General features: G+C 36.9%; 1 protein-coding gene across 3 annotated transcripts in view; it reads right to left on the reverse strand.

Annotated features, from left to right (window-relative positions):
* Positions 1-26,664, reverse strand: part of LOC122030940 (protein SWEETIE) — a 107,457-nt gene that overhangs the window by 59,861 nt on the left and 20,932 nt on the right. For all 3 annotated transcript variants that reach the window (XM_042589978.1, XM_042589979.1, XM_042589977.1), the window contains exons 11-29: positions 25,216-25,284; positions 20,753-20,878; positions 19,146-19,249; positions 17,718-17,850; positions 17,507-17,613; positions 16,500-16,613; positions 16,243-16,410; positions 16,033-16,119; positions 15,754-15,847; positions 14,641-14,709; positions 14,421-14,543; positions 14,258-14,326; positions 14,068-14,172; positions 12,542-12,630; positions 11,907-12,063; positions 11,264-11,413; positions 11,048-11,097; positions 10,779-10,878; positions 10,420-10,476 (exon numbers count right to left, since the gene is read on the reverse strand). In XM_042589978.1, the coding sequence (XP_042445912.1) occupies positions 10,420-10,476; positions 10,779-10,878; positions 11,048-11,097; positions 11,264-11,413; positions 11,907-12,063; positions 12,542-12,630; positions 14,068-14,172; positions 14,258-14,326; positions 14,421-14,543; positions 14,641-14,709; positions 15,754-15,847; positions 16,033-16,119; positions 16,243-16,410; positions 16,500-16,613; positions 17,507-17,613; positions 17,718-17,850; positions 19,146-19,249; positions 20,753-20,878; positions 25,216-25,284 (1,971 nt within the window). The remainder of the gene's footprint in view (positions 1-10,419; positions 10,477-10,778; positions 10,879-11,047; positions 11,098-11,263; positions 11,414-11,906; positions 12,064-12,541; positions 12,631-14,067; positions 14,173-14,257; positions 14,327-14,420; positions 14,544-14,640; positions 14,710-15,753; positions 15,848-16,032; positions 16,120-16,242; positions 16,411-16,499; positions 16,614-17,506; positions 17,614-17,717; positions 17,851-19,145; positions 19,250-20,752; positions 20,879-25,215; positions 25,285-26,664) is intronic.

Consider the following 26,664-nt stretch of genomic DNA (forward strand, 5'->3'; position numbering starts at 1 on the left):
GATTATGTTCTTTTCTATTGTGATTTCAATGTGTGCTTGTTTATGTTGAGACCTTGACGTCAGATAGAGAGGTGGGAGGGTGAATAACTCCTCACCCAAATCGTCGCTTCCTATGTATTCGTTAGCGCAGCGGAAATACAAACAAATACGAGTATGAAAGCTAAACCCTAATAGACAAAAAAAGAACACCAAACCTCACACGTTCATGTAATGTGGTTTGGAGATAACTTACTTCTACTCCACGGTATGTCCGTAAGGTGAATGATCCATATGATTCTTCGGTAGATCAATCTCCGGAAAACCTCCGGCTAGCACAATCTCCTTGTAGATGGAGAAACCTCACCACAATCTTGCTCAAGAACACTTGAGCACACCTTGGATTGCTAGAGCACTTGGGAGATTTCTAATAAACTTTAACTAAGCCTATTTAGTCACCAAGGTCAACCACCCGAGTTCTATTAAATAGAGCTCGGGAGAACAGCAAAGTTGTTCTTGTCATTACCAGTCGACTGGTCACACCACTAGTCAACTGGTCCTATGTGGAATTAGACCATTACAACCCAACAGCTCGATACCAGTTGACTGGTGTCAGACCAATCTACTAGTGTCAGGACCAGTCGACTGGTCCACTTTTGGTTGAAAGAACAGAAGCATTCTATTCTCTCCTACTCCAACCACCAATCAACTAGTACATACACCAGTCGACTAGTAAACCCTAAACCTAGAGTTTACCTTAGTACATTTTCTCAGCACTCGTCCTCACTTGCACAATCTTGACATTGCCTTCTAACCTCCTCCATTAGCCTTGCGTCCCTCAGATGCTTCCCCATCCTTCACACTTTGCTTGCGAGAGCTTCTTTCGGCCTTGTCCTGGTTGTCGGACCTTCCTCTGCCAAGAGCTCCTTGCTCCGAGACTTCAACCTTGCCAAATCACACTTGGACTTTCGTTGCCAAGACTACATACTTGGACTTACACCACCAAGACTCCACTTGGACTTTCACCATTGCCAAGATCACACTTGGACTTTTCCTTTGCCAAGATCTCACTTGGACTTTCCTTGTTGTACCTGCATTCTGCACACTCATAATACATATCAAATACAAAAATAAACCTAATGTTAAGAGAAAACTGTGTATTAGATATCACGGAGTTATTGACTTATATAGAGAAGGATATACAACATAATTACAATAATACCCCTAGTTATTATATTTACAATATTCTAACACTCCCCTTCAAGTTGGAGAATATAGATCATATGCACCCAACTTGTTACATATGTAGTCAATTCGAGAACCTCTCAGTGACTTAGTGAATATATCTGCTAGTTGATCATGTGAATTGACAAAACTAGTAGATATTTCTCCTTATATGACTTTCTCTCTAAAAAAGTGACAGTCAACTTTAATATGTTTTGTCCTCTCATGAAAAACTGGGTTCGAGGCAATATGCATGGTAGCTTGGTTGTCACATATAAGTGACATTTGTGTAACCTCCCCAAACCTGAATTCCTGAAGCAATCGTTTTAGCCATATAAGCTCTTGACTAGTAATGACCATAGCCCGATACTCTGCCTCTGCACTGGATCTTGCCACAACATTCTGCTTTTTGCTTTTCCAAAGTACCCTATGACTCGAGTATGTTCTTTGTCTGCATACAAAAAACTCTTTCCTGGTACGCCTCTGATATATCGAATAATGTGAGTCACAGTATTCCAATGTTCTTTGTATGGAGAGTTGAGAAACTGACTTACTAGATTTATCGCAAATGAGATATCCGGACGAGTAACAATAAGATAGCTTAATTTCCCTACTAATCGCCTGTACGGTTCAGGATCTGGAAGAGGCTCCCCCTGATTTGGCAGGAGCTGACGATCCCCTGTTTAGACTGTGCTACTTCTATCCCCCAGAAATATTTGAGTTTGCCGAGGTCCTTTGTCCGAAAATGTTTAAAAAGATGTTGATTCACTTGTGAAATCCCAAGATGATCACTACATGTGATGACAATATCATCAACATAAACCACTACGTAGATGCAACCTATAGATGAGTGGCGATAAAAGACAGAATGGTCAGTATCGCTCCGAGTCATGCCAAACTGTTGAATTACAGTACTAAATCTACCGAACCATGCTTTGGGTGATTGCTCATACAAGACCAGAGAACTCCCCCTGAGCAACAAAACACGGAGGTTGCTCTATATAGACTTCCTCAAGCAGATCACCATGTAAGAATGCATTTTTGATGTCCAACTGATAAAGAGGCCAATGGTGTATCGCAACAATTGACAGAAATAGGCGTACAGAAGATAACTTGGCAACAGGAGAAAAAGTGTCCCCGTAATCCAATTCGAAGATCTAAGTATAGCCTTTAGCGACGAGACACGCCTTAAATCTGTCAACCATCCCGTCTGGACCAACCTTCACCGTATACATCCATCGACAACCAACAACTAACTTCCCAAGTGGTAGAGGAACGAGGTCCCAAGTCCCACTACTCTGTAAAGCACAAATTTCATCGAGCATAGCTTGTTTCCATCCTAGATGGGCAAAGGCATCACCTGTAGTCTTAGGAAGAGAAACAGACGACAAGGAAGAAAGACAAGAATAATAGGAAGGAGAAAGACGATGATAACTCAAAGAAACATAGTGAGGAGAAGGATTACGAGTGGAACGCATACCCTTTCGAAGTGCAATAGGAATATCAGAGTCAGGAGATGGGACCGGAGGAAACGGCGAAGGACTTGGCTCCAAAGATGTGTCCACGGCAGTCTCAGGGTCGGTCGGCGGCAAAGCAGGACGAGGACGACGCTGATAAACCTGCAAAGGAGGAGATGAGGTTGGGGATGATAGAGGCGCCTCCGGAGGACAAAAGATAGTCACTGGTGCAGGTGGAGAGGGTGAAACCTCAGACTGGGAAGCGGGAGGCCCAAAAAATGAAACCGAATCAAAGAATGTGACATTAGCAGAGATGAAGTACTGACGAAGAGTAGGGGGATAACACTTGTACCCTTTCTGAGACCTTGGGTACCCAAGGAAAACGCATTTATGAGATCGGGGAGAGAATTTATCAATGCTAGGATCAAGATCATGAGCAAAACATATAGAACCAAAAACCCGAGGTGGTAAAGGATGAAGAGGATTATGTGGGTAGAGGATATGATGAGGTATTTTACCCTGGAGAGTGGAAGAAGGCATACGATTGATGAGATAACACGCAGTAAGTACGACATTACCCCAAAACTGATGAGGAACATGAGAATAGAGAAGAAGAGTTCGAGTGGTCTCAAGGAGATGACGATTCTTGCGTTTTGCAACCCCATTCTGTTGAGGGGTATGAGGGTAAGACGTGCGATGCAGTATACCATGAGATGCCAAGAAGGAACGAAACTGAGTAGAAAGATACTCGTGTGCATTAACACTTTGCAAAGTTCGAAGAGAAATACCAAACTGAGTTTTGATTTCATGAAAAAAAGATTGAAAAATAGAAAACAATTCTGAACGTTCCTTCATCAGATATAACCATGTACAACGGGAAAAATCGTCTATAAAAGTAACAAAATATCGTGATCCCAATGTAGAAGAAACACGACTCGGACCCCAAACATCAGAATGTACCAAAGCAAAAGGGGGCGCAACCCAACTCACAGTGCGAGGAGAAAAAGAACTATGAACATGCTTACCTAACTGACACGACTCACAAGATAAAAACTCTAAGTGAGAAAGACTAGGATGTAATTGTTTCAACTTATCAAGACCTGGATGTCCTAACTGAGCATGAATAAGAAGTGGAGATGTCGCCGCTGAGCCAACAAGAAAGGGTTATTGAAGCCGATAAAGTCCATGAGACTCATATCCGAAGCCAATCATCCTCCCGTACTCCGGTCATGTAAGGAAACAGATGTTTTAGTAAAAGAAATAACACAATCAAGAGACCGAGTAAGTTGACTTATCGACAATAGATTAAAGGGAGCTCCGGAAACATAAAGAACATTATGAATGGATGAACAATACCAATACCCTTGGACTCAGTTTGGGAACCATTGGCCATGGTGACAATTGGTAAATAACCAGAAGTAGTGAGAGAAAAAAAATAGAGATTTATTACTAGTGATATGATCAGTGGCCCAGAATCAAAAACCCAAGGACCTAAAGAGTGAAATATGCCAACAAAAGAATTACCAGCGTGTGCAACAGCAGCAGTGGAATCAGAAGCCTGACGATCCTCAAACCATTTTAGAAAGTCATTATAGGAAGGTTGTCGGGTTGGATCCGGTGGCGGCAGCGCAGCAGAAGCCGAAGAAGCAACAGAACTATGAACGACCTGAGCAACGCGAGGAGGTCGACCATGCAGACTCCAACACTTATCAATCGTGTGTCCTAGTCGGTGGCAGTGATCACACCAAGGGCGTCCTTTGCCACCCTTACGAGGCGGAGGTCTGTTGTTGTTTCGAGAGACCAAAGCTGACGAGTCACTAGGAACGAAAGGAGGCAACGTCAAGACTTTGGAAGGACACGAAGGAGAGTCGCCCAGGTACTGTCTATGGTAGCTTTTGTGGGGCTGCCCAGGATCTGATCACGAACATGAGAATAATCTGTGGGCAGACCATATAAAGCCAGAGACATAAAAAACTTCTTCCGATTTTCAAGCTCTGCAACAGGAGTGGCCGCAGGTGGAAGTAGTTCATTGAAGTCACAAAGAAGGCTAGAGACCAATCCCAGATACGTTGACATTGAATCCTTAATTTGATGGGCCCTAAGGATGGTCATGAGATCTTCACAAACTTGATAGAGTGGCCGAGAGGTGTTTGTAAAGAGGAGTTGTGCCTGTGTCCAAACATCTTTACAGATTTTGTGAGTGCGGAAGACATCCTTAAGAGATGGATGGATGGTGGCTCGGATAATGCAACACAACTGGGCGTCAACCTTTTTCCACAGAGGACGATCGGCGACTTGGACATCCTCTTCGGTTTGAGAGAGATGTTTCTCATAACCCTGTCTAACAAGCCAAAGTTCAATGTGAGAAGCCTAAGAGGAATAGTTCTTACCATCCAACTGCTTGGAGGAGAGTGGTGCGGTGATGTAGTTGGTAAAGATCGAAATATCCGGCTTTGGAGTGCTGGAGGTAGCCATTGATTAGTTCGGTGAAAGAGGGCAGCAGCCCGACTCTTCGGCAACGTCACAACACCTTGGAGACAGGCACGGAGAGAATTAAGGGTTTGCTGCGGCGCTAAAAAATTTAGGGTTTGTTGTGACGGCGTTGGAAAATTTAGGGTTTGCTGCGACGGCGCTAGAAAATTTAGGATTTGCTGTGACGGCGCTGGAAAATTTAGGGTTTGCTGCGACGGCGCTGGAAAATTTAGGGTTGGCTGCGACGACGCAAGGATATTCCACGCGGAAGGAAGAGCAGCGGCGGCCTGTGCTCGCGATCGGGAAGGAGATGCCTCTGCTGTCGCGCAAGGAAAGGAGGCGACGCTTGTGCTTGCGAGCGACGCGAGAGGGAGAAGAGAGATCGGGAGAGATTTACCTCCATCCAAGCGTGACTAATGGCGGCAGGAATTGGTGGCGACGGTGGAAAAATTAGGGTTTGGCTCTGATACCATGTTAAGAAAAAACCGTGTATTAGATATCATGGAGTTATTGACTTATATAGAGAAAGATATACAACATAATTACAATAATATCCCAAGTTATTATATTTACAATATTCTAACACCTAACTTAAACTTTGTCCAAACATCAAAACCTAGGGCACCTAGATTGTTCCAATAGTTTTATCATGTTGGTATGGTATTTCTGTGACAAAATTAGTGGCCCACCTCCCTAGGTGACTCAACTACTATGGCTAGGTCACTTCAGTGCACCTCGGGTGACACTTGGTCTACAAACCTTACCTTCTTAACCTTAGACATGTTGTCCTTGGTTAATTTCTCCTTATCCTTAAATAACTTTCCCTTGCCATTTCTTGACCTCTCCTTGCTATATTATATGTCACCCTAACATATGACTTTTCTCTAGCCTTGGAGAATTCTCCCTTGCTATTTGCACTTGCAATCATTGCATGTGATCTTCTTTTGGCCTCAAGGGACTCTACTATGGCATACCCGCCAAAGTGCTCCATGGATAACTTCCCTTTACCCTTGTTTGATGAAGACCGGTATCCCAAACCAGATCTATCACCCTTGGGTCTTTGACTACCCAACATCCTATCAAGTCTTTTAGATCCAACAATGAATCTATCTAGGACTTTTCTACCCTATCAAGTTTTTCCCTTAAACCTTGATTTTTTCAATTCTAGGTTCCTAGTCCTAAGTCAACTTGTCTACCTTGGACATTCCTAGACCTACCCACCTTTATAAGCATGTGTCTCCCCTTCTTAGGATTAATACCTAGGTTATCACCCACTTTCCTTCCCTTAGGCCAAGTGGTTTGGGTTTTATTTGGTCTAACCTTTGAAAATGATTTCCTAGGGTTATCACCTACATTAACCCTATTCCTATCATTATATCTAAAACCATAATTTTGCATGGATAAATAAAAATTATTCCTACCATGCATGGAAAAATTTAAATTTGAATTCAAATTTAAACTAACGTATACCTCCCTTACCCTTGAAGCCCCCCCTTAACATGAATCTCTCTTCTTCTCCCATTTCTTCAAGTGCGCCAACTTCTTGAGCTCTCTTCTCCTTGAGCACTTCGTGTGGTAGTGATCATGCTTACCACACGTGAAGCACACTATGTACTTCTCCTTGACTCCATCCCTAAAACCCACATTAGTTCTTAAAGTAGCTTTAACGGATTTAGGATTTACCTCCTTTACCTTTTTAAGCGAAGGACACCTACTCTTGTAGTGTTCAATCTCCCAACACTCAAAGCACTTAGATGTGGTCCTTTGCGCTCTTCTCGGTAGAGGTTGAGGGTTGAATTTGAGCTTCCAATATCTCCTGGATTGCTCTTCTTCTTCACTTGAAAATGTGGGCAGTTCCACTTCTTCCTCCTCTTCTTCTCTCGAAGATGTGGACGATTCCACATCCTCCTTCTCTTCGGATGTTGAGCATTCCTCAATGTCTGATTAGTCCTTCTCCTCTTATTGGACCAATGAGCCCCTCTGCTTGGGTTCCTCCACTCCTTGGAGTTGTGTAGAGGTTCTCATGATAAGCAGTAATCTCTTTCTAAAGGTCACTTGCATTCTCGTATTTACCTACACTCAAAATAATATTAGAAGGTAATAAATTTATCAAAACTTTTGTTACCTCCTTATCCGCCTCCGATTGCTCCCTTTGCTCCTCGATCCAATACCAAGGACAAAGGTGTTTCCCCTTCTTGTCCATTGGAGTCTTGAATGACTCTTCTAATGCCATTGTTCCACTCCATTTGGAACCACGTCTCCAAGCGTGACCTCCAATAACCGAAGTCTTCTCGGTCATATAAAGGTGGGATCCGGATATCCCATCCAAGCACTCCCTCTAACTCCATCTTCTATCTATAGTAGTTGCTCCTTTGGCGATTAGTCCAATGAAGAACGGCCTCGCTTTGATACCACTTATTGGACCTTGACGTCCGCTAGAGGGGGGTGAATAGCTCCTCACCCAAATCGTCGCTTCCTACGTATTCGTTAGTGTAGCGAAAATACAAATAAATATGAGTACAAAAGCTAAACCCTAATAGATAAGAAAGAACACAAAACCTCACCGTTCATGTAATGTGATTCGAAGATAACTTACTCCTACTCCACAGCATGTCCGTAAGATGGGTGATCCCTGTGATCCTTCGATAGATCAATCCCCAAAAACCTCCGACTAGCACGATCTACTTATGGGTGGAGAACCACAATCTTGCTCAAGAACACTTGAGCATACCTTGGATTGCTAGAGCACTTGGAAGACTTCTAATAGACTTTAACCAAGCCTATGTCATCACCAAAGCCGGCAACCCTGAGCTCTACTTAATAGAGCTAGGGAGAACAGCAAAGTTGTTCCTATCGTTACTAGTCGACTGGTCACACCGACTCGTCCTATGTGGAATTCGACTGTTACAACCCAATGGCTTGATACCAGTCGACTGATATCCACTGGTCCACTTTTAGTTGAGATAACAGAAGTATTCACTTCCTTCGGCCTTGTCCTTGTTGTCAAGTCTTCCTTTGCCAACTTCTTGCTCTAGGACTTCAACCTTATCAAGTCACACTTCGACTTACATTGCCAAGACTACATACTTAGACTTACACTGCCAAGACTCCACTTGGACTTTAACCATTGTCAAAATCACACTTGGACTTTTCATTTACCAAGATCTCACTTAGACTTTCCTTGTTGTATATGTATCCTGCACACACTCACAATGCATATCAAATAGAACAATAAACTTAACTTAAACTTTGCCCAAACATCAAAATCTATAGCACCTAGATTGCTCCAACAGTTTAATCGTGTTGGTATGGTATTTCTGTGGCAAAATTGGTGGACTGTGACTTAGTGACAATTAAGTTTCTTCTTCTCCTTTCGTTTTCTCAAGATATGCATGATTAAAATTGGGTAAATGACCCTCTATTGGCTGAAGATTTCGGTCCTATTAGACTAGAATCTAGGTGGCTTCTTCTGATCCTGTTAGACTAGATTCTAGGTGGCTTCTATTTATATTTGGGTGATGGTAGTATTGGGAATGATACTGTTTTTATCCAATGTAGCAAAGAATAGGAGATTATCTTTTACTTGTCACTTGCAAATGAACTGTATCTCTTATGTTTATTGTTAAGAAATTTACTGTTAATAAAAGTATTAACTATTATACCTAGGAAATAGCGCATGAGTCCCAACTCTTCCTAGATATCTATAGATGCCCCTCATCCTGTCCTTCGGTTTATCATGCCATTTATTTCGAGTGTTCATTCTCCTCTGTCGTCACTGTGCTATTTTGATTGCTTTAGCTCTTTAGGACATGGAGAACCATCAGTAAATGTGTGTTCATTTTCTTGTGAAGTATGATATGAATAATGAAATATTCCTCAGGTAAAGATATGTGGTCCTTCCATAAAAGTTAGTTAAGTATTATGCATGAATGCTTGAGAAGTACATTATGAATAATGTAATGTTCATCTTGTAGAGATATCAAGATAAATATGTGTATGTGTGGTGACAGGTGCCCCGGGATGAGCTCCGGGAAGGCCTTGCCAAACATAAATGAGGGTGCAATACGGTGGCTTCGGCTACACCTTATAAGTTATCCTAGGCCGCACCTCTAAATTACATGATCATGGACCACATGAATGTGCTCTAATGATGGTTACCACATTTGCATCATATTCATCTCCTATAAGTTTAGGTATAAGTTCCCTCGTACGTGTAAATAAGTTCCTGTGTCATGTTCACAATTTCTCTTGTTTTATGTTATTATTCATTTCATGTATCTACTATCTGAATATGCTTACTGAGTCCTTGGACTCATGGTGTGATTGATGCAAGTGAGGTAGACGCCACCACAGGTATGGTAGAGGACTTAGGGGCAAAGTAGCTGAGGAGACAAGATGGATGCATGGCACACTGTCCGGGGACCCCTATTAGCATGTCATGATACCTGCCCCCTACTATGTCGTGTAGTTCATGAATTAGGATTTATATTCGTTTGCTAACTTGAAGTCTCTAAATTTTCATTTGAATGAGTTTATGTTAAGTGTTGAGGTTCATATGTTATGCAACTTTCCTGTGGTTTTCCTGTTTCAAAGCTTTATTGCATATCTTGTCATAAGTAGAACTTTAGGGTTGTTTCATGTTTTATCATTGTTAACCAAGTCTTCTGGATCTTCCTCTTCCCCGTGTAACTCTTCTATGATTACAGATCATAGAAATTCAAACAAACAAAAAGAAAAGGTGACAAACTCAATAAGTTCATTATGGTGATCCAGCTAAAAAAAATTTGCTATTCGTACTCAGTTAGATGAAATTTTTTAATTAGATTAAGCTACTTTGAATTCTAGTGGCGTTTTTCATAGTAGTCCAAAGGGGGTATGAATATTAACTAGCTAAAAGATATGTGTGAAATATGGTAATTATGAAACTTTGACAATATACATAGTAGCCTGTATTTTTTGTTGTACATATAATCCAGTAAACTTATTTGATTCTCAGAGAGCATTTGAGCTATTTCAAAGCATAATAATAATGTAAACAAATTGACAACAGTTCATTGAGCATGTCATAGTTGATAGGAGATTATTTCCTTATCTGCTCCCCATATAGATTTGCCACTATCATATCCAACTAAATGGAAACTAACATTGGTAGGACAAACATTAAATAAGACCTAAAGAATAAACTCTAGAAGACATTCTAGATTCTTCATACCTAAACACAATTGAGAACTTGATAGCACTTGTGATATTCAAAAGGTGGAATAGCAAAACAAAACCATGAGTTTCTCACCGGGTCCTTTTCAATAAGATGGCGAAGAGTTGATACAGCAAGATGACGAAGACTAGGCTGTTAAGAAGTACATGAGCATATTTTAAACAAAAAGGAGAAAAGGCATAAACAAAGTCTCTCTGCTTCCAAAATAACCAAACAAGCCAATTTGTGAAAGTTCCCAACGAAGGCCCCAACGTTACAATCCTAAAATATTGTGCATCATCTCTATTCAATGGGCAATTTCAGAATTGCCTGTCATGGGGCCTTGATAGATAGATTTTGAAAATGACAACCTTGTTTGGGTATTTTGGACCAGAATTGACTTTTTGGGTATTCGCCCAATGAAAAAGTGAGAACTGGTATTAATATAAAGATACCTGTCCAGAGTATAGAGTAGGGAGAAGGTTTCTAACATGAGAATGCACAGAAGCAGCATGTGGAGCAAAAAGTACAAGCTGTTGAGTGAATCTAACAGATCTGCAAAAAAATTACATTGATTGTCAAAGATATATATATTAGAATGATACCACTCAATACAACCAATTTAATGACACCATAGTTCTTAACAGGTTCCATATATCATTAACCATACATCTGATAAATGTAACTAAACAAAAAGAAACTAAAGTTTAAGATAGATACTTACTCTATGAGGGATGATGTTTCTTGACAAGAGCTTATTTCTGCAATAACAGACTGGCAAAACACCAATGTTATACCAAAAGAGGAAAACAAAGGGCTTTCTAATAATATCACAAGTACATTTCTTGACACAAACAATATATATTACATCATAACACAGTTATATTTGGAAAATATGAGTAGCTCAAAAATAATAGTATCAGTCAACATAATAAGATACCTTGCAACGAGAAAAGAATGAACTTCCAGGAGAAAGCTCAGGACCAAGAACAGCAACTATAGCATTTATAAGGCGTCCTAGCTCCTGCCTAAGATCCGCCGATCCATTCTCCTCTGCCAAGAGGATCTCCATTGCAAGAAAAAGTGTTGCCTACATATCACAGACAAGAAAGGACAAAGCATAATAAAAAAAATAAAAACTCACTCATATGTGTGGATCGTGGGCTACTAGATGCAATATCAAATAATTAAAAAAAAAACAAGAACTGCCAACTACTTGAAATCAGGATTAGGGATCTTATCTCCAATGCATGCTAACCTAAAATAAGCCAATCTTCTATCAAGATATGGCCAAGACATTCAGATTACCACAATCATGATTATGCCGCCGCCTAAATAACATTTGCTAATAAAATGTTGGTCTAGGCTTCCTTATTAAGGTACTCTGGACACATTGGTGGCTATGGGTAATTGATTATTTAATTATTGTTGCTTATCCAGAGAGAATCAAAAAGATTCAATGATTTGGAATTCAAAATGATCTTGTCAGTAAAGTGAAATAATTGATTCAGAATATAGAAAAGCATAACAAAATAACAGGCATTGCACTGTCTGAGCACTGATTATAACAGGCCACATTGTACCTGCACTTGAGAGACATACGATAACCCAGCAGCTTCAATGATCAATAGAAGCGAATGCAAAGACCATAACTGCAGGTAAGCATTTGAACTCTTGGCTGTTAAAGATATTGATTTAACAGCCGAAGTCACCAGAGTATTCAGTGCAATGCCCCCTGCACTGCATTCCATATACCAGAAAGCATCAATCAGCTTCAAATACCACAGAAGAAAATTGCAGATATATTAAATAGACACAAGAAAATGTTTTTACACCTCAATAATCTCTTGATGTGATTAAAACATAACATTGCAACAGTTATGACCTTAGAATTTGAATTTGGTTTAAATTATTCAAATTAAGCTTAAATTAGACCTTGGATTTTATTAATAATTTGATTGGATTGTTAGGCTTCGATTCAGATGTTGGCAAACAAAGGAGACAAAAAGATCAAGATTCAGGGGTCATTTGGGCCCCAGATCATATTTTTCTTCTTTCCAGATGACTAAATCATGATTTACGTTGTTGATTGATCAATTAGATTGTGTGAGGTGTGAAAATAGTGTTGACTAACTGTTCGAACCGGAGATCCGAACTCTAGCATGGTATGATATTTTAAACCTTGGATAAAAGTATTAAAAAAAAAGCTAACAATTACCTCCGATAAATACAACCCAATGATAGAGAGATGGATGCAATGTAAGATGGATCTGTTGCTGTAACTAGCTCTCCAAGAAGTGACCGAGTCTGATCAATAAAAGCAGTTCGGCAATGTAGAAAACAAAATAAGAAATCAGAAAAAATAAAGTTCAATTCAACAACTATTGTATATTTCACATCCAAATTATTAGTCAGCCAAGTACAATTAAATGCCCCTAATGAAATAAAAATATGTTTACAAATCCAGATACTACAAACATCAAATTAAATGAACACATTAGCCTAAAAGTATAAGGTGTGAGCAGAGTCTACTATCCAAAATGACTAACTGCTTGGGTGGGGATGCCTTCTGCCACACATAAGCCTAATACAATCATCAAACTTGGCCACGCATGACTAAAAGAGATATCCCTAGCCCAGAGCTAGGTAGCCATCATCTACCTCACACTGTAATGCCTCACTTGGCATATTTGGGGTGCCTAGACTAGGGCAACTTTCAAACAGAACTCATGTGCCTCACTCTGTGAATTGCAGGACAATGATGTATACATGCATCATGCCAGATCAACATCCCATAACAGATCAACATCCCAAAACTATTAGATAAAGGCATCACGTCATATCAAGAGTGCAAGTAGTATAACACAATCAAGGAAGGACAAAAAATATCTATCCCCTCAACTGAGTAAAACATATTCTCTTCAACTGTGGTTAGAAACCAGTAGGTAACTAAGTAAGATATTCTCTTTTCAAACTGTGGTAATTGAGTAAAAGGATAAGATTGAGATCTTTTCAGTCTCCATTTTCAGAAATTTTGGAATATTAAGAACAAGGAAATGAAGCAAATTAGTATGTAACTATCTACTTGAAATGCTAACCATCAAATGGTATCTGTCCACTCACAGCCATCTTCTCTAATTCATGTCAGCAACAATTGAAAACATACATGGAAAGTCATCTCAAATCTGTGTTTACTTGGAGAAGAATTAGTGGGAAAAGAATACATTGAATGGAGGACCAGGAATATATTCCACCAACCCTGTTGACTTTTGATGGAAGGAAAGAACAAAAGAATTTAACCTACTTGACCATGACTTGAATGACAACCATCGGAACCTGTGACAATGTGACATGGCCGAATAGCAACGGAAAGGACGAGTAAGCTCATTTATCATAAAAACAATGCGGCCAGCAAGAGTAAAAGTGAAATGATCATTCTTGTATTTCACTCCTTAAAAATGAGAGAAGTTGGTGGAAGTATTTGCCAATTCAAAATCTCAAGTCATGCTTGAGTTTCTGCTATGATTAGTTTCAATGCTTAAATTCAGTTGTGGTTCTTTATACTTGAGTAAATGAATCATGTTGTTGATATCACAAACAAGTGTGGCTTGTACTCACAAAAAATCTATTCAAGAGATGATCAGCTAAGTTGTGAATACAAACCATATTAACAAATAGCCATATTCTATCCAATAGTTGAAAACAGAGACAATTGTAGCAACAACATCATAGAAACCAACCGACCATCTTTGCAGTGAAGATATCACTTGCAAGACGAGCTAACAAACCAAGACCCTCACAGGATGCTCTTCGTTGAGCTGAACAAACTTCACTTTCTGCAAGAATACCCTGTTCATTTCAAGGAACAAATAAATCAACAAAGATATGAATTAGATTGACAGTGAAAAATACTGAAACAACAGAGTATGCACACCTGGAAGATGGCCTGGATGATGGTCAAAATCTCAGGTATTAGTGTCTGCTGCCGTAATGCAATTGTGGCCTGTGCATAAGGAAATTATGAGTTCATGAAAAGGCATTTCAAGCAAGAGTGCTCCTAACATGCTATTCTATCAAAATTTAAAGAAGGTTCTTACCTTCAACCCAGCCAGTAGGCCAACACATGCATTTGTTACTGTGGCCACATGCCATGGTTGCTTCTTTCCGGTTTTTAAGCACTGATCAACTTTGTTAAGTAGTGCTATTTTTCCTTCATTATCCTTGAGATATGGAATATCAAATCAAACAAACAGATATTGATCAACATTTATTAGTGAATACATTAAATACTTCACAAAAAAATCCTGGTAGACACACCTGGGCTGCAAACATGGTGCCAAAGCATAGAAGCATCTGATTAACTAATAGTTTGCACATTGATTCTGACTGAAGCAGATACAATTAATCACCAGTAATTAGATAAAGTAAAATTTCTTTCAAGAGAACATTAAGATCAAAAATAAGAAATTTGTTCGTGTTTTTAACAAATGCTACTACATGATGTAGTGATCAGAATGAACAAAATAGAAATATCTTCCAAGAGAACACGAGCGAGCGAGAGAGAGAGAGAGAGAAGAAAAATATAATGAGTGTTTTGACACAGAGCATGTGGGAGCATCCATAATCTAAAATATCAATTGGAACAAAGGAAAACAGCTGCAGAAAAAAGATCAACCATTAAACAAATAGATACTTAAAATGTAACTTTATTTAGGACCAACTGACCTTGCCGCTAATAAAAAATTAAGCAGCAATATATGTTGTCCGAGGAAGAAAACCAATATCTGGAATGATTTATCCTTTGACTGAGGACAAACATCTTCAATGAGTTTGACCAATATTTTACGAAAGAAAGGATTCTGTTTCAATTAACATATTCAAGGGGCAAAGCTTAAAAACAGTAGATTCGGTATACCATCATCTATTTGCATAAAAATTAGGGTATACATAAGTTTCCTAAGGCATACAGTGAAATTCTGGCCCAAGAATTTAAATTAATTAAACCAGAAGAGACAAAAGAGTATATGAGGTTCAAGTTTTTAGAAGACAAACTTTTCAACCGTGCATTGGATTTTAGATCCTTAGGACTAGGCAAGCAAATGGATAGAACACTCTTGCATATTTGACGGTGGGAGGAATCAGAAGATTGGAGAGAAGAGGAGACATAAACCAGTATCTAGCAATATATTTCGAATGGATTCTCTCCCATGTAGAATCCATGGGTCTGCTTAGCCTTTATGATTTACAGATTCATGGGTCCAAAATAAAGGCATTCTATTCTCCTAACATTTGATACATAAGAATACAAACATGATCGAAACAAACCTTGTTTTTTTCTATTATTCTATTAAGCCAAAAAAGAGAGTATATATTAAAGGATCACCTATAGCAACTAGCAACTAGCAATCAAGCAATATGTGTTTTCATTACCTGAGGGAAGACGCAAATATTATCATCCCAAACACATGGTGTTAGTCCGTCTTTACCACCATCAAAAGCTCGAAGTTCATCTTCATACCAATCACTAAGAATACACAATAACATGAGGTTGTTAAAGTTACTGAAAATTAACTGCTGACAAACAGAATTTGGCATGGGATATCAAGCAGTATGATTGGCACATGCACAAAATCAGTAGTATGAACAAATATCACTCCAACACCATGCAGAAGTTTCAGTAAACAGAATGCATAAGAATGAAATAAGCACCTCCCAGGTACCCAAGGGCCCAAACATGCTTCCTTCTTGTTTAACAAGGCTCTCAAACTTGAGCTTTCTTCATAAGCAGAAGGATCACTTTTTTTGCAAGTTGTCACAATGAAAACAAAACAAAATCATTACTAAATATCATGAAAAGCATTTCAGTGTTAAGTATGAACACCACTCAAGTATCAAAGATAGAAAACCAGATCAGTTTACCTAAATGGAGAAGTGCATATTTCGATAATTTGCTGATGATCATTTTGATAGGCCTTAGGATTGGGAATAGATTGATATGCCATCAGTGTTCTGATTGTGAAGAGTGCTAAAGCTGACTTCATATTTGGTAATTGCTTTGTGGAAAAGAATGAAATGTAGAACAAAGCTCTGAAAAGGATCAATTTTCATATTCAGATATCTGTGGGGGAAATCAATGAAAGAAGTAGCAACAATAGAGGTGACGAGGATTAACTAACCCACTGAGGTATGCCAATACTGGTTGTAGAAGAACTCCATTTTGAGTTGCAACTTCTGGAGAAACAAAGCTTCTTATGAAGGCAGTGAGTGACTCAATTGCAGCCGATAACACACTAGATCAAAGTTTTGCTGAAGTATTAGATTAACCATACTAATAATGTGAAATAGATGATTCTACTAGACAGTAACAGATGCATTATGTTGATTTCACAATGAATAACTGCAAAGTGATGACAAAGCATCTAACAAATTTCATATATATTGTTCAGTGAGAATATCCAAATGAAGTAATCCATCTCAATCTGAAAAATAGTAAGGGAAAAATAAAGTTTCTTCAAATTGGCCAAACACGATCAAAAGCTGTAAGTTTCACAAGAGATTTCTCTGGTCAAGAATTGTACATTCACAAGATCCTAGAGGCATCCTCCAAACCAACTCCAAGTATGTTGAACATGACCAATAGGCATGATTAAGCAACTAAATGCACCAAAATAAAACAAAGACAGAGACCCAAGAATCACAATGACACCTTTGAGATCAAATACATCTATAAATTAATTGTTGACAACAGAAGCAACTGCTATTAAAAATACAGGGAAAAAAAATCTAGTAGTCAGAAGGTAGCCATTCCAAACATCCAAATATAAAACCAATAACTGAGAAACATTGGATCATATAGTAGCATAACCAATCATATACTTGGAGGCAACTTAAAACTTAAAAGTGACACTTTATAATTGGATTTGAAACACCTCGCATAAAAGGAAAACTGTCCTATCATTGTCTCCTTCCAAATAAACCCCAAATGACACAATTCTCTAATCACTTGATTTGTGGATCATTGTGTTTGACAAACATATAGAACATTCTTTTCTATGATATTACAAAGCTTTCCAAAATTCTAGTCAAAAAAGGAATATAATAAGAACACTAGAACATGCATGCAATATAGGACTAACAAATATATAAGGGATTGTAATTTGTAAGAATGATAAATCATGTTTACAGCAGTTCAGCTGCCAAATCTTGTGTCTGCCTAAAGTAAACTTCTGGATTTCCAGCAAAGGGACCAGCCCAAAGTAAAAGAATATCGAAAACTTGGTCCTCCAATTCCTGCATAAATGATAAGCTTGAAGGTAGCAAAAAAAGCAAGACAATGCAAAAAAAGAACAAGGAGAAGAAGAAGAAGAAATTCTTTCTAGAAGCTTCATGAGCACCTCTTTTGGCATGTTTGCTACAAGAGAAGCTAAAAGCAACCAGCCAGCCTCTTTTTCGACAATTGCAGCTTGAGGGTTACGACTGAAGGAACTCAACATCTTTTTTGAAACTTGAAAGACTGAATGAGGCAGCCTGCAAGTGGTATATTAGATTAAGATAAATAAAATGACTATAAGGCCATTACACAATTAAACTCTTATACTATTTAATATTGTGAAACATTGATTACTTTCAATATGACACTATAGAGAGAGTTGTGGACTACTGAAAAGAGTTCAAAAGCTTAGATGAGCTACTAACTTTAGCTTGTGAGACAGTGGTTGAGCCCAATATAGTTAATTCTAGTCTTCCAAATGTGAGTTGTGTCAGTCAACATGAGTGAAAATTTTCATTCTGCCTATTGATTGACACATAGGAAGCTCCTATACCTCACCACGCTAGTGGATTAGTTCTTCTGAGCCTTTTGCTTTTGTTGTGATCCTTCCGCCTTCATCATCTTGAACTTCGCTCAAGCCTTCCATCTCTGCCGCGAGCCTTAGGCCTTTGTCGCAAGCTCCATTCAAGCTTCCCCATTCATCACGATTTCCTCTTGAGCTTTTGCCTTCATTGCAAACTTCGTCGAGTCTTCATCAGGAGTATCTACAAGGACGAAACTCAAGACTACGTAGTAATCTCTACCCGAATTGCAAGCTCTTCCACAAGCATCTTCCATCTTCATCATGAGATTCAATAAGCCACAAGTGTCTTCCGTAATTCTCCACTAAAGCCCGAAACCCTCAAGTTTTCTCTTTCTCTTCTTCCTTCAACTCTTCTTCTTTTCCCTCCTGCTCCTCCTTAGAATCAGCAACACCCAGCTAAAATAGAATGATACAATACCAAAATAAAAGTGTTCTGGTCTCTACCAAAACTCTAAAACAGTCCGAGACTTTAACTTTGGTAATTTGGTTGATTCTCTCAATTAAGACATATGGTGTAAAACCTCAGCGGATTTGTTTTCATAGATAAGCAAGAATTCACTTTAAGTTTGACATGTAAACTGACATAAGAGAGGAGGCAAACTACTTCCCATAAAGGTGGAGGCGACTGAAACAAACAGGGGAAACATAGCAAACAACACCCACATATGATATCAATGGAACAATTGATGCAGATGGAAAAAAAATTAAGTTGGAACAAGATAGTTATTTGGGTAAAGTGCCAACTCGGATTGTGTTAATGATGAAAAACACTAATAAAAATCATAAGTTTAAATAAAAAGGCTAAACTTTGATAAGTCTTGTATCTGTTTTGGGAGAATTGATATATTGGAAGTGCTAGACAACAACCATAAGAGGTAGAACACGTATTGAAAAATCATCGTCACATACAAACATGCTAAGAAATAGAAGTCTTCTGAAACATGACAACATGGGAGATTAAACAATGACCTTGCAGGATATCCAAGAAGTAACTTGGGTGAGATTGAAACAAGCGCTGCCAAGAGTGTGGCTTGCCCATGCAGAGAGTTTAGCTCAAGATCCAAATTTGTTCCCTACTTTTTGAAAAGATAAGTCAGTTTCTCAAAAGCAGGAAAATTTGTTTCAGAAACAATAGAGGAAATATATGGTGGCAAATGATCTATAAGAACATATAGCTCACTAGGCAAATGAGAGAAATTGTAGAACCGTACAATTATTCAAGCTTTGTGAGAGTTTGCTGATACAAAAAACTACTTAACTAGAAGATTAACAAATAGAAAGAAAGCCAATAATCCAGTAGACAGATAAATCTCATTCGCTGAAGTAAACACATGCAGCAAAGCAGCAAGACCACCAAAATTAATTTAAACATGGAAAGTAATAAACATTGTAAAATGTAAAGTACAATAAGGTGGGGAAAACCTCCTCACCTTCAGGACCTTCAAACAATATTAATATATCTCTTACTACAACTTTACTATGCATAAGTTTTAAGATAGAATAAAGTGCCAACGCATGGGCCAAAACCAGAGAATGTTGAGGGTTGTTGTTAGGCCTTGATAGCTAGAGTAACAAATATGTAAATCATGTGAGCGTGGAGTGGGCCTTCATATGTTACTAAAATAGTTCAACTATTAATCATGGTTTGAAATCTCATACCATGTCGGACGAAATAATCAAAACGTATCGTTCCAGTAAATTATCAAAACTCGAGACCACTCGGCACCAAGGTTCAAAATCTCAAGCCTAATTTCAGTCTTTGATCGGAAAGATACCGTTCCAATATCATATTGATGCTCTGATGCATAGTGTCATGACAGATTGGAGGTTGAAGAAGGAAAGAGATAAAGTAAAGAAAAAAGACATTAGTGGTATCCAATTTCGGCATAAATCGAAACATTGGCACGATACCGAAACAATAACATTCAAGTCAAAGACTTAAACTTCAACACGGCTCAAGATTTTGAATCTTGCTATTAATATAGCCTCTACTAGTTTTGGTAGTAAGTTATAAGATAGAATACCTTAATCTTACACCTTAGGTCAGCCTCACTAGTCCAATCTCTTGTTTGTATTATACTCCCAAGAAAACAATCCTGGTTGGCTTGCTTAGTTTAAAACTTACATACAATTGAAAGTAATTAGTCAACTTAACAAAATAAATTAGTAATTGGTTTCTAAATTTTGAAAGTTTCATTGGATGAAAATTTTGATAATAGCACAATCAGTTGCTCTAGTATTATAAAGCATACCTCGGCATTTCTTGGCCTCTCAGACAGTTACTCTAAAATTAGCATAGGGAATTTTTCAGTGAAATTCTTTGACGATTATTAGACATCAAAGACAATAAGCATAGTATCAATTCAGAACCAATAACTGTCATTCTACCATCTCAAAACTATTTGTCACAATTTAGAAAGAATTCTTAAACCGATGCATTCACTTGAAACAATGCTAGAAAAATTTTTAGTTCTAATGAACTTTTATTAATGAGTTAAAATAAAATTGAGAACATGGATGTAAGCATAAAATAATCTAGAATGTCTGTTACAAATCTTCCAGCCAACCAGGATTACCTTTTCCAAAGACCCGCCTTCTCTCAGCGCATGTAAAGTTGTGACACCATATGAAATTAATCCACCAACACAAGTGGGATCAACCTTTGCCAATGAACGCAATGTCAATGCAGATTCAATGCGTACCTACAAAGAAAATATCCAAGAAATATAACAGGAGTAACCACAAATAATGATAAAAATAAATAAAGTAAACAATTGACAAATTTAAGAAAAAGAAACTGGAGAAAAGATGCTAAAAGACCAAGACTAGGCCTTCTGTTGCTAAAGTCCAGGACATGGGAGCTAGAAAGATATAGCCAACTTTAGAAAGGGCTTCCACATACAAGATTCTTATGTATCATTGGACTATTTTACGAACTGCACCCAATAGCCATCAACATTTTGACATCTAATGCATTTGAAAGATATCAGACATGGAATCACGGAATGATTAACAAGTGCCCCCATAGTTGTTACTTGCATGGGTGTTTGTTCCAATAGGTTTGGGGTCAATTTATAGTGGGTGCAAAATGTCTCGTTAGGTGTCTGACCTCCCATGTGCAAATGGCCGCTACCCTAGGGAAAAATGCCCCTCGTGATTTACCTGCATGTATCTTGCAATAGGGCTAGTGATACTAGGTCGCTTGGAGTGAGCAATATCACCTTTTGTTCCAACGGAACGATTAACAAGCTTCTCATGGTGAGAATAGAAGAAATAGTCTAATTTTAAAAACTAATCATGTTTTCTTGTCTCTCCTCTCTAATATATTAATCATTGATATAATGATAGGCAAGGAAGCATCAATATGGTTATCTTGATAACACATACCAACCCAAAATGCAAGATAGGGTCACAGGGAATAGGACAATTAGAACATAGTATGATCCAATTAGAATAGCAAATAAAAAAATCCAGGTTTTGAATTAATTAGGTTAGGCCAAATAAAACATGTATATGAAATTGGGTACTTTAATTTGGTTATCTAATACCTACCCGTTTTGGTACTCTTGTATCTTATTAGTTAGTTTGGAAAGGAAGTATTAGAACTTGATCCATTTTAATAATACATATAAAATGTTATTTTGCATTATATTTGGAGAGAAAAAAGTCCGCCATGACACGTCCCAAGCCCGGATGAGAAATGGTGAGGGTTGCGTTACGTTATCAACCAACGTTAAATTCAAGCAAATGTTCAAAAAATAGATTCATCAAACTATTATAATGCTAAGTTGTGGGTTCGACTATAATGTCTCGATAAGAACCACTACATCTCCATGAGAACTCAAGTATAGTGTTAAATATGTAAGAGTTCGCATTGCAAGTCCGACTATAACATATCAGCAAGGATAGCTACATCTTCATAAGAACTTGAATGTAATATTAAATATACAAGAGTTCTCACATCATAGGTTTAATAAGAACAAATATTATAGAAAAATAGAAAAACTTATGGTATAAAATTTAGAACATGGAATATAGTAACACTCACTGCTAAAGTAATGAAGGTAGTAGTCTAGTAGATATGATGATTAGGAGAAGAATTAGTATTTTATGTGTACAAGAGACAAAATGGATAGGACAGAAGATAAAGCTGATAGAGAACTCGGGTTTTAAGTTATGGTATACAGAAATGAGTAAAATAAGAAAGGGAGTAAATATTACTGTAGATAATTCGTTAAAGAATGAAGTTGTAGGAGTAGTTAGAAAGGATATAGGATTATAGCTCTCAAAATAATAGTGATGAAAGAAATTATTAACGTAATTAGCATACATGCAAGTAGGATTAGATGAAGACATTAAATCTAGGTTTTGAGATGACCTAAATGAGGTATTACAAAATATTCCGCTAAACGAAATGATTTTAATAGGAGGAGATTTAAATAGATATGTCGGAGTACATACAAGAGGAATATAATAGGGTGCATGGGTTATGAGTCTAGAACAAGAAATGAAGAAGGAAAAACTATATTGAATTTTGTGACAACATATGACCTTATACTAACTAATACATTTTTTAAGAAAAAAGAACAATTAGTCACGTAGTCATGTTAAAAAGTGGGAATAATAAATCACAAATTGACTTTTTTATGATTAGGAAAAAGGATATAAAGATTTGTAAATATTGCAAGGTTATCCTAACTACCCAATATAAGTTGATAGTATTGGATATACGCCTCAAACATAAAATCAATAAAGGAAAATATGCACGACTCCTAAAATTAAGTGGTAGAAGTTAAAGGATGAGAAGCAAAACATAGTTAAGGAGAGGGTAGAAGTACAAATATTAGAAGACATATATGACAACTCGAATACGACATGGAATAAGATAGTATCAAAGTTAAAAATAGTAACCAAGAGTGTATGAGTCAAAGGGACATGCACCGCTAAGTAAAGAATTTTTGTGGTAGAATGAGAAACAACAGGAGAAAGTGAAAGAAAAACGAACAGCCTATAAGACATTATATACTTGTAAGAACAAAGAAGACTTTAAAAAATATATATACAGAGCCAAGGAAGAGGCTAAAAAACAATGAATGAAACAAAAAAATAAAACTTTTAAATGCTTATATCAAAAATTAGATACAAAAGAATGGAAAAAATACATTTACAAAATAGCTAAAAGAGAAAGAGGAAGACCAGGAATTTTATCCAAATAAGATGTATTAAAGATGAATGCAATAAGATACTAGTAAATGATGAGGAAATAAAAGAGCGGTGGAAGAGATATTTTCATTTTTTTAATGAAGGTTTAGGTGACAAAATTAACTTAAGTAATTTAGTATAAAAATTTAAATTTTTATGATAGAATTCAACTTCAACTTCAGAAGTAAAATAAGCGCTAAATGGGATGCAAAATTAAAACACAGTTGGACTCAAATAGAGGTAAGGTATTGAATGACTTACAGACTTATTTAATTTGATATTAAAAATAAAAAAATATCTAATCAATGAAAGGTAAGTATTCTAGTTCCCTTATATAAGAACAAATGAGACATACAAAATTTTATAAACTATAGGGTATTAAACTAATGAGTCATACCATAAAATTTTGGGAAAAAATAATATAAAAAAATTCAGAAAAGAGACCACAGTGATCGAAAATTAATTTGGATTCATACTTGGATGGTCAAGCAACTAATTGAAAAGTATCAAGAACAAAAGTAAGATCCACACATGGTATCTATTGACTTAGAAAAAGCTTATAATATAATCCCACGAGAAATTATATGAAGAATTCTAGAAAAGAGAGGTATTAGACTAAGCATATATTAAATTAATTAAAGATATACATGATAATTAACCGAAGTGCTTCCCATAAAAATAGGAGTGCATCAAGAATCAGCTCTAAGTTCATATCTTTTTACACTAATCATGGACGAACTTATTAGACACATCCAAGACACAATACCATGGTGCATTAAACTCCAATCTTGGTGGGATTGAAAGAAAAAGGTTTTAGGCTTAGTAGAGTAAATACATAATATATGAAATTTAAGTTTAACAATATTAGACATAATCAAATAATTTTTAAGATAAGAGGTGATGAATTATAGAACTTTAAGTATTTAGGCAAAAAGATAGAGAGATGTCTTATATAGAATACAAGCATGATAGTTAAAATGAAGAACATTGGGTGTTTTATGTGATCGTAAAGTGTATCTAAAACTTGGGTACAAAATGGCGGTTAGACTTATTATGTTATATGGAACTGAATGTTAGACTAACTCAAGCACATGAGAAGAAGATGAAAATTATAGAAATAAGGATATTAAGATGTGTGTGGACATACGGGGATGGACAGGATAAGAAATGAAAACATTAGAGAGAAAGTTAGGGTTACATATATTTGGGGAAAACTCTGAGAAATACGTTTAAGATGGTACGAACATGTACTTAGACAACCAATAAATACTCCAGTTAGGAGATGTGAAATTATAACAAATATGAATATCAAGCGAGGATGACCAAAAAAGACTTGATTAGCAACAATAAAACAAGATAAAATTTATTTAAATATAGATGATGATATAGTAGGGGATAAAGCCCAATGGAGTAAAAAGATCTATATAGTCGACTCCACCTAGTGAGATAAGGCTTGATGGTTATGGTGGTTGTTGTTATTGTATTCGGAGAGAAAATGGCAGTATTGCCTTAATAAATTGATGTGTGAGGCATGATAGCATGTCAATATCTTCATAGCAATCATGCTGACAAAAGAAATTCAGTGAGACAGCATAGCTCTGCTACTCGTGTTTTCAATTGGCTACTCAAGATGTTTGAATACGGGTGGGATCAATTAACTACTCTGAACATTACATTCTTCTACTATAACTTGTAAATATTTAACTCCAATTTGGATAGGTTTTGGCCTTCCTTTCCAAATAAATAAATACATGTATAGATATATCATATAAGTCAAACTTTCTTGAATAAGTTACACAAGACTCAAGCCAAGAACCATGGAGAAAAAATAAATTACCTGTAATGAAGAATCGGATAAGGCTGCCACAACTGTGTTATCAAGGATATTTTTAAATTCAAGAGGAACCTGCAGAATTCAATAACTGTCAAAATAATATGCAAGAACTGATAACATATGGGCACAGAAATAATGGTCCCGGAACATGGATGCATGATTCAGGAGAAATAAATAAATAAGGGATGTTTAATAATCATGATTTGTAATGTTTGTTGTGTTGAGCACAAGATCAAAATGTACCATATTGGTAAATTAACAAAATATTACATACTAATCGGCATAAGTAATTTTTATTGTGCCACCCATTCTAGTGAACGTTCCACAATGCCAACATAACAAGCTCCATCACATTTTGACATGCAATAAGGTAAATTCAAACAACCTTTGTTAATTCATCTCATCAAGCATTAAAGTAAACAATGAACAAAAATCATTATACTATAATGTTACTGAAAGTAGAAAAAATAAGTTAAATTAGATTAAATAAATAACTTATTTGAATTACATGCTTTAACCCATTAGAAAGTTTGTCAAGCAACAAAATTAAAACTTGAGGAACTTAAATTATAAGTACACAAGCCAAATGGATGACATATATAATAAAAACTTGTATGAATTCATCTCAGCACATTTGGGAGAGTGTCAGCTGGACACAACACCAAAAGTCTAACAGGACATGAAAATTTATATCTACGAAGGATGAATCCAGCCCAAGTCAAGCAAGGAATAAGCATGCAGTAAGAAAATTTTCAATAATAAAAGCTACTCTTGACAAGCAAAAAAAAAAAGCATTATCCATGTTTTGATCAGTAGCTCTAATGTAATGCAATACTTTAACACAAAATTGATGTGCAATGTCTATATGCCAAAAAATCATAGGCAATTTTTGTAACCAATTTTGGATCAATAACAAACCAAGTGTTCCTCAAATCATACAACTAAATGCTTGGTCTTATCATATTGCATTAGTAAAAAATAGCTATTTTAGTGCAGTTATTGTCTACGTCATACATTCTTCAATATATTAATAAATCATATTTATTAATAAAATAAAATTGTTAGCAAATAAAGAATATAATACTTCTCGATAGAGTGACTAAATAATACCAGATCACAATATATATATAGTGTAGCAAAATTATATGATTGATATTTATATTATACTAGTTTACTTGGGTCTTGATTATAATTCACATAAAAGCTGCTCAAGGGTGAGGTTGTCAAGAATGAGATTATTGATTTCTCTCTCAATTAACACCTCATTCTTAGAGAGGATTGAGTAGTCAAAGTGCCTCTGTCCTAGTGGCAAGCATGGAGACACTTGTTGCCTAAGGTGTCGGGTTCAAGCCCTCTTAGCAACGTATTAATGTTGCTACGGTGCCGTGTCTGAGCCCTCTTAGCAACAGTGTGGTACTGTATCTCTCAAAAAAATCCCTTCAAGGGTTTCTG

Source organism: Zingiber officinale, chromosome 11A (genome assembly GCF_018446385.1).
Source record: "Zingiber officinale cultivar Zhangliang chromosome 11A, Zo_v1.1, whole genome shotgun sequence".
Classification (NCBI taxonomy): Eukaryota; Viridiplantae; Streptophyta; class Magnoliopsida; order Zingiberales; family Zingiberaceae; genus Zingiber; species Zingiber officinale.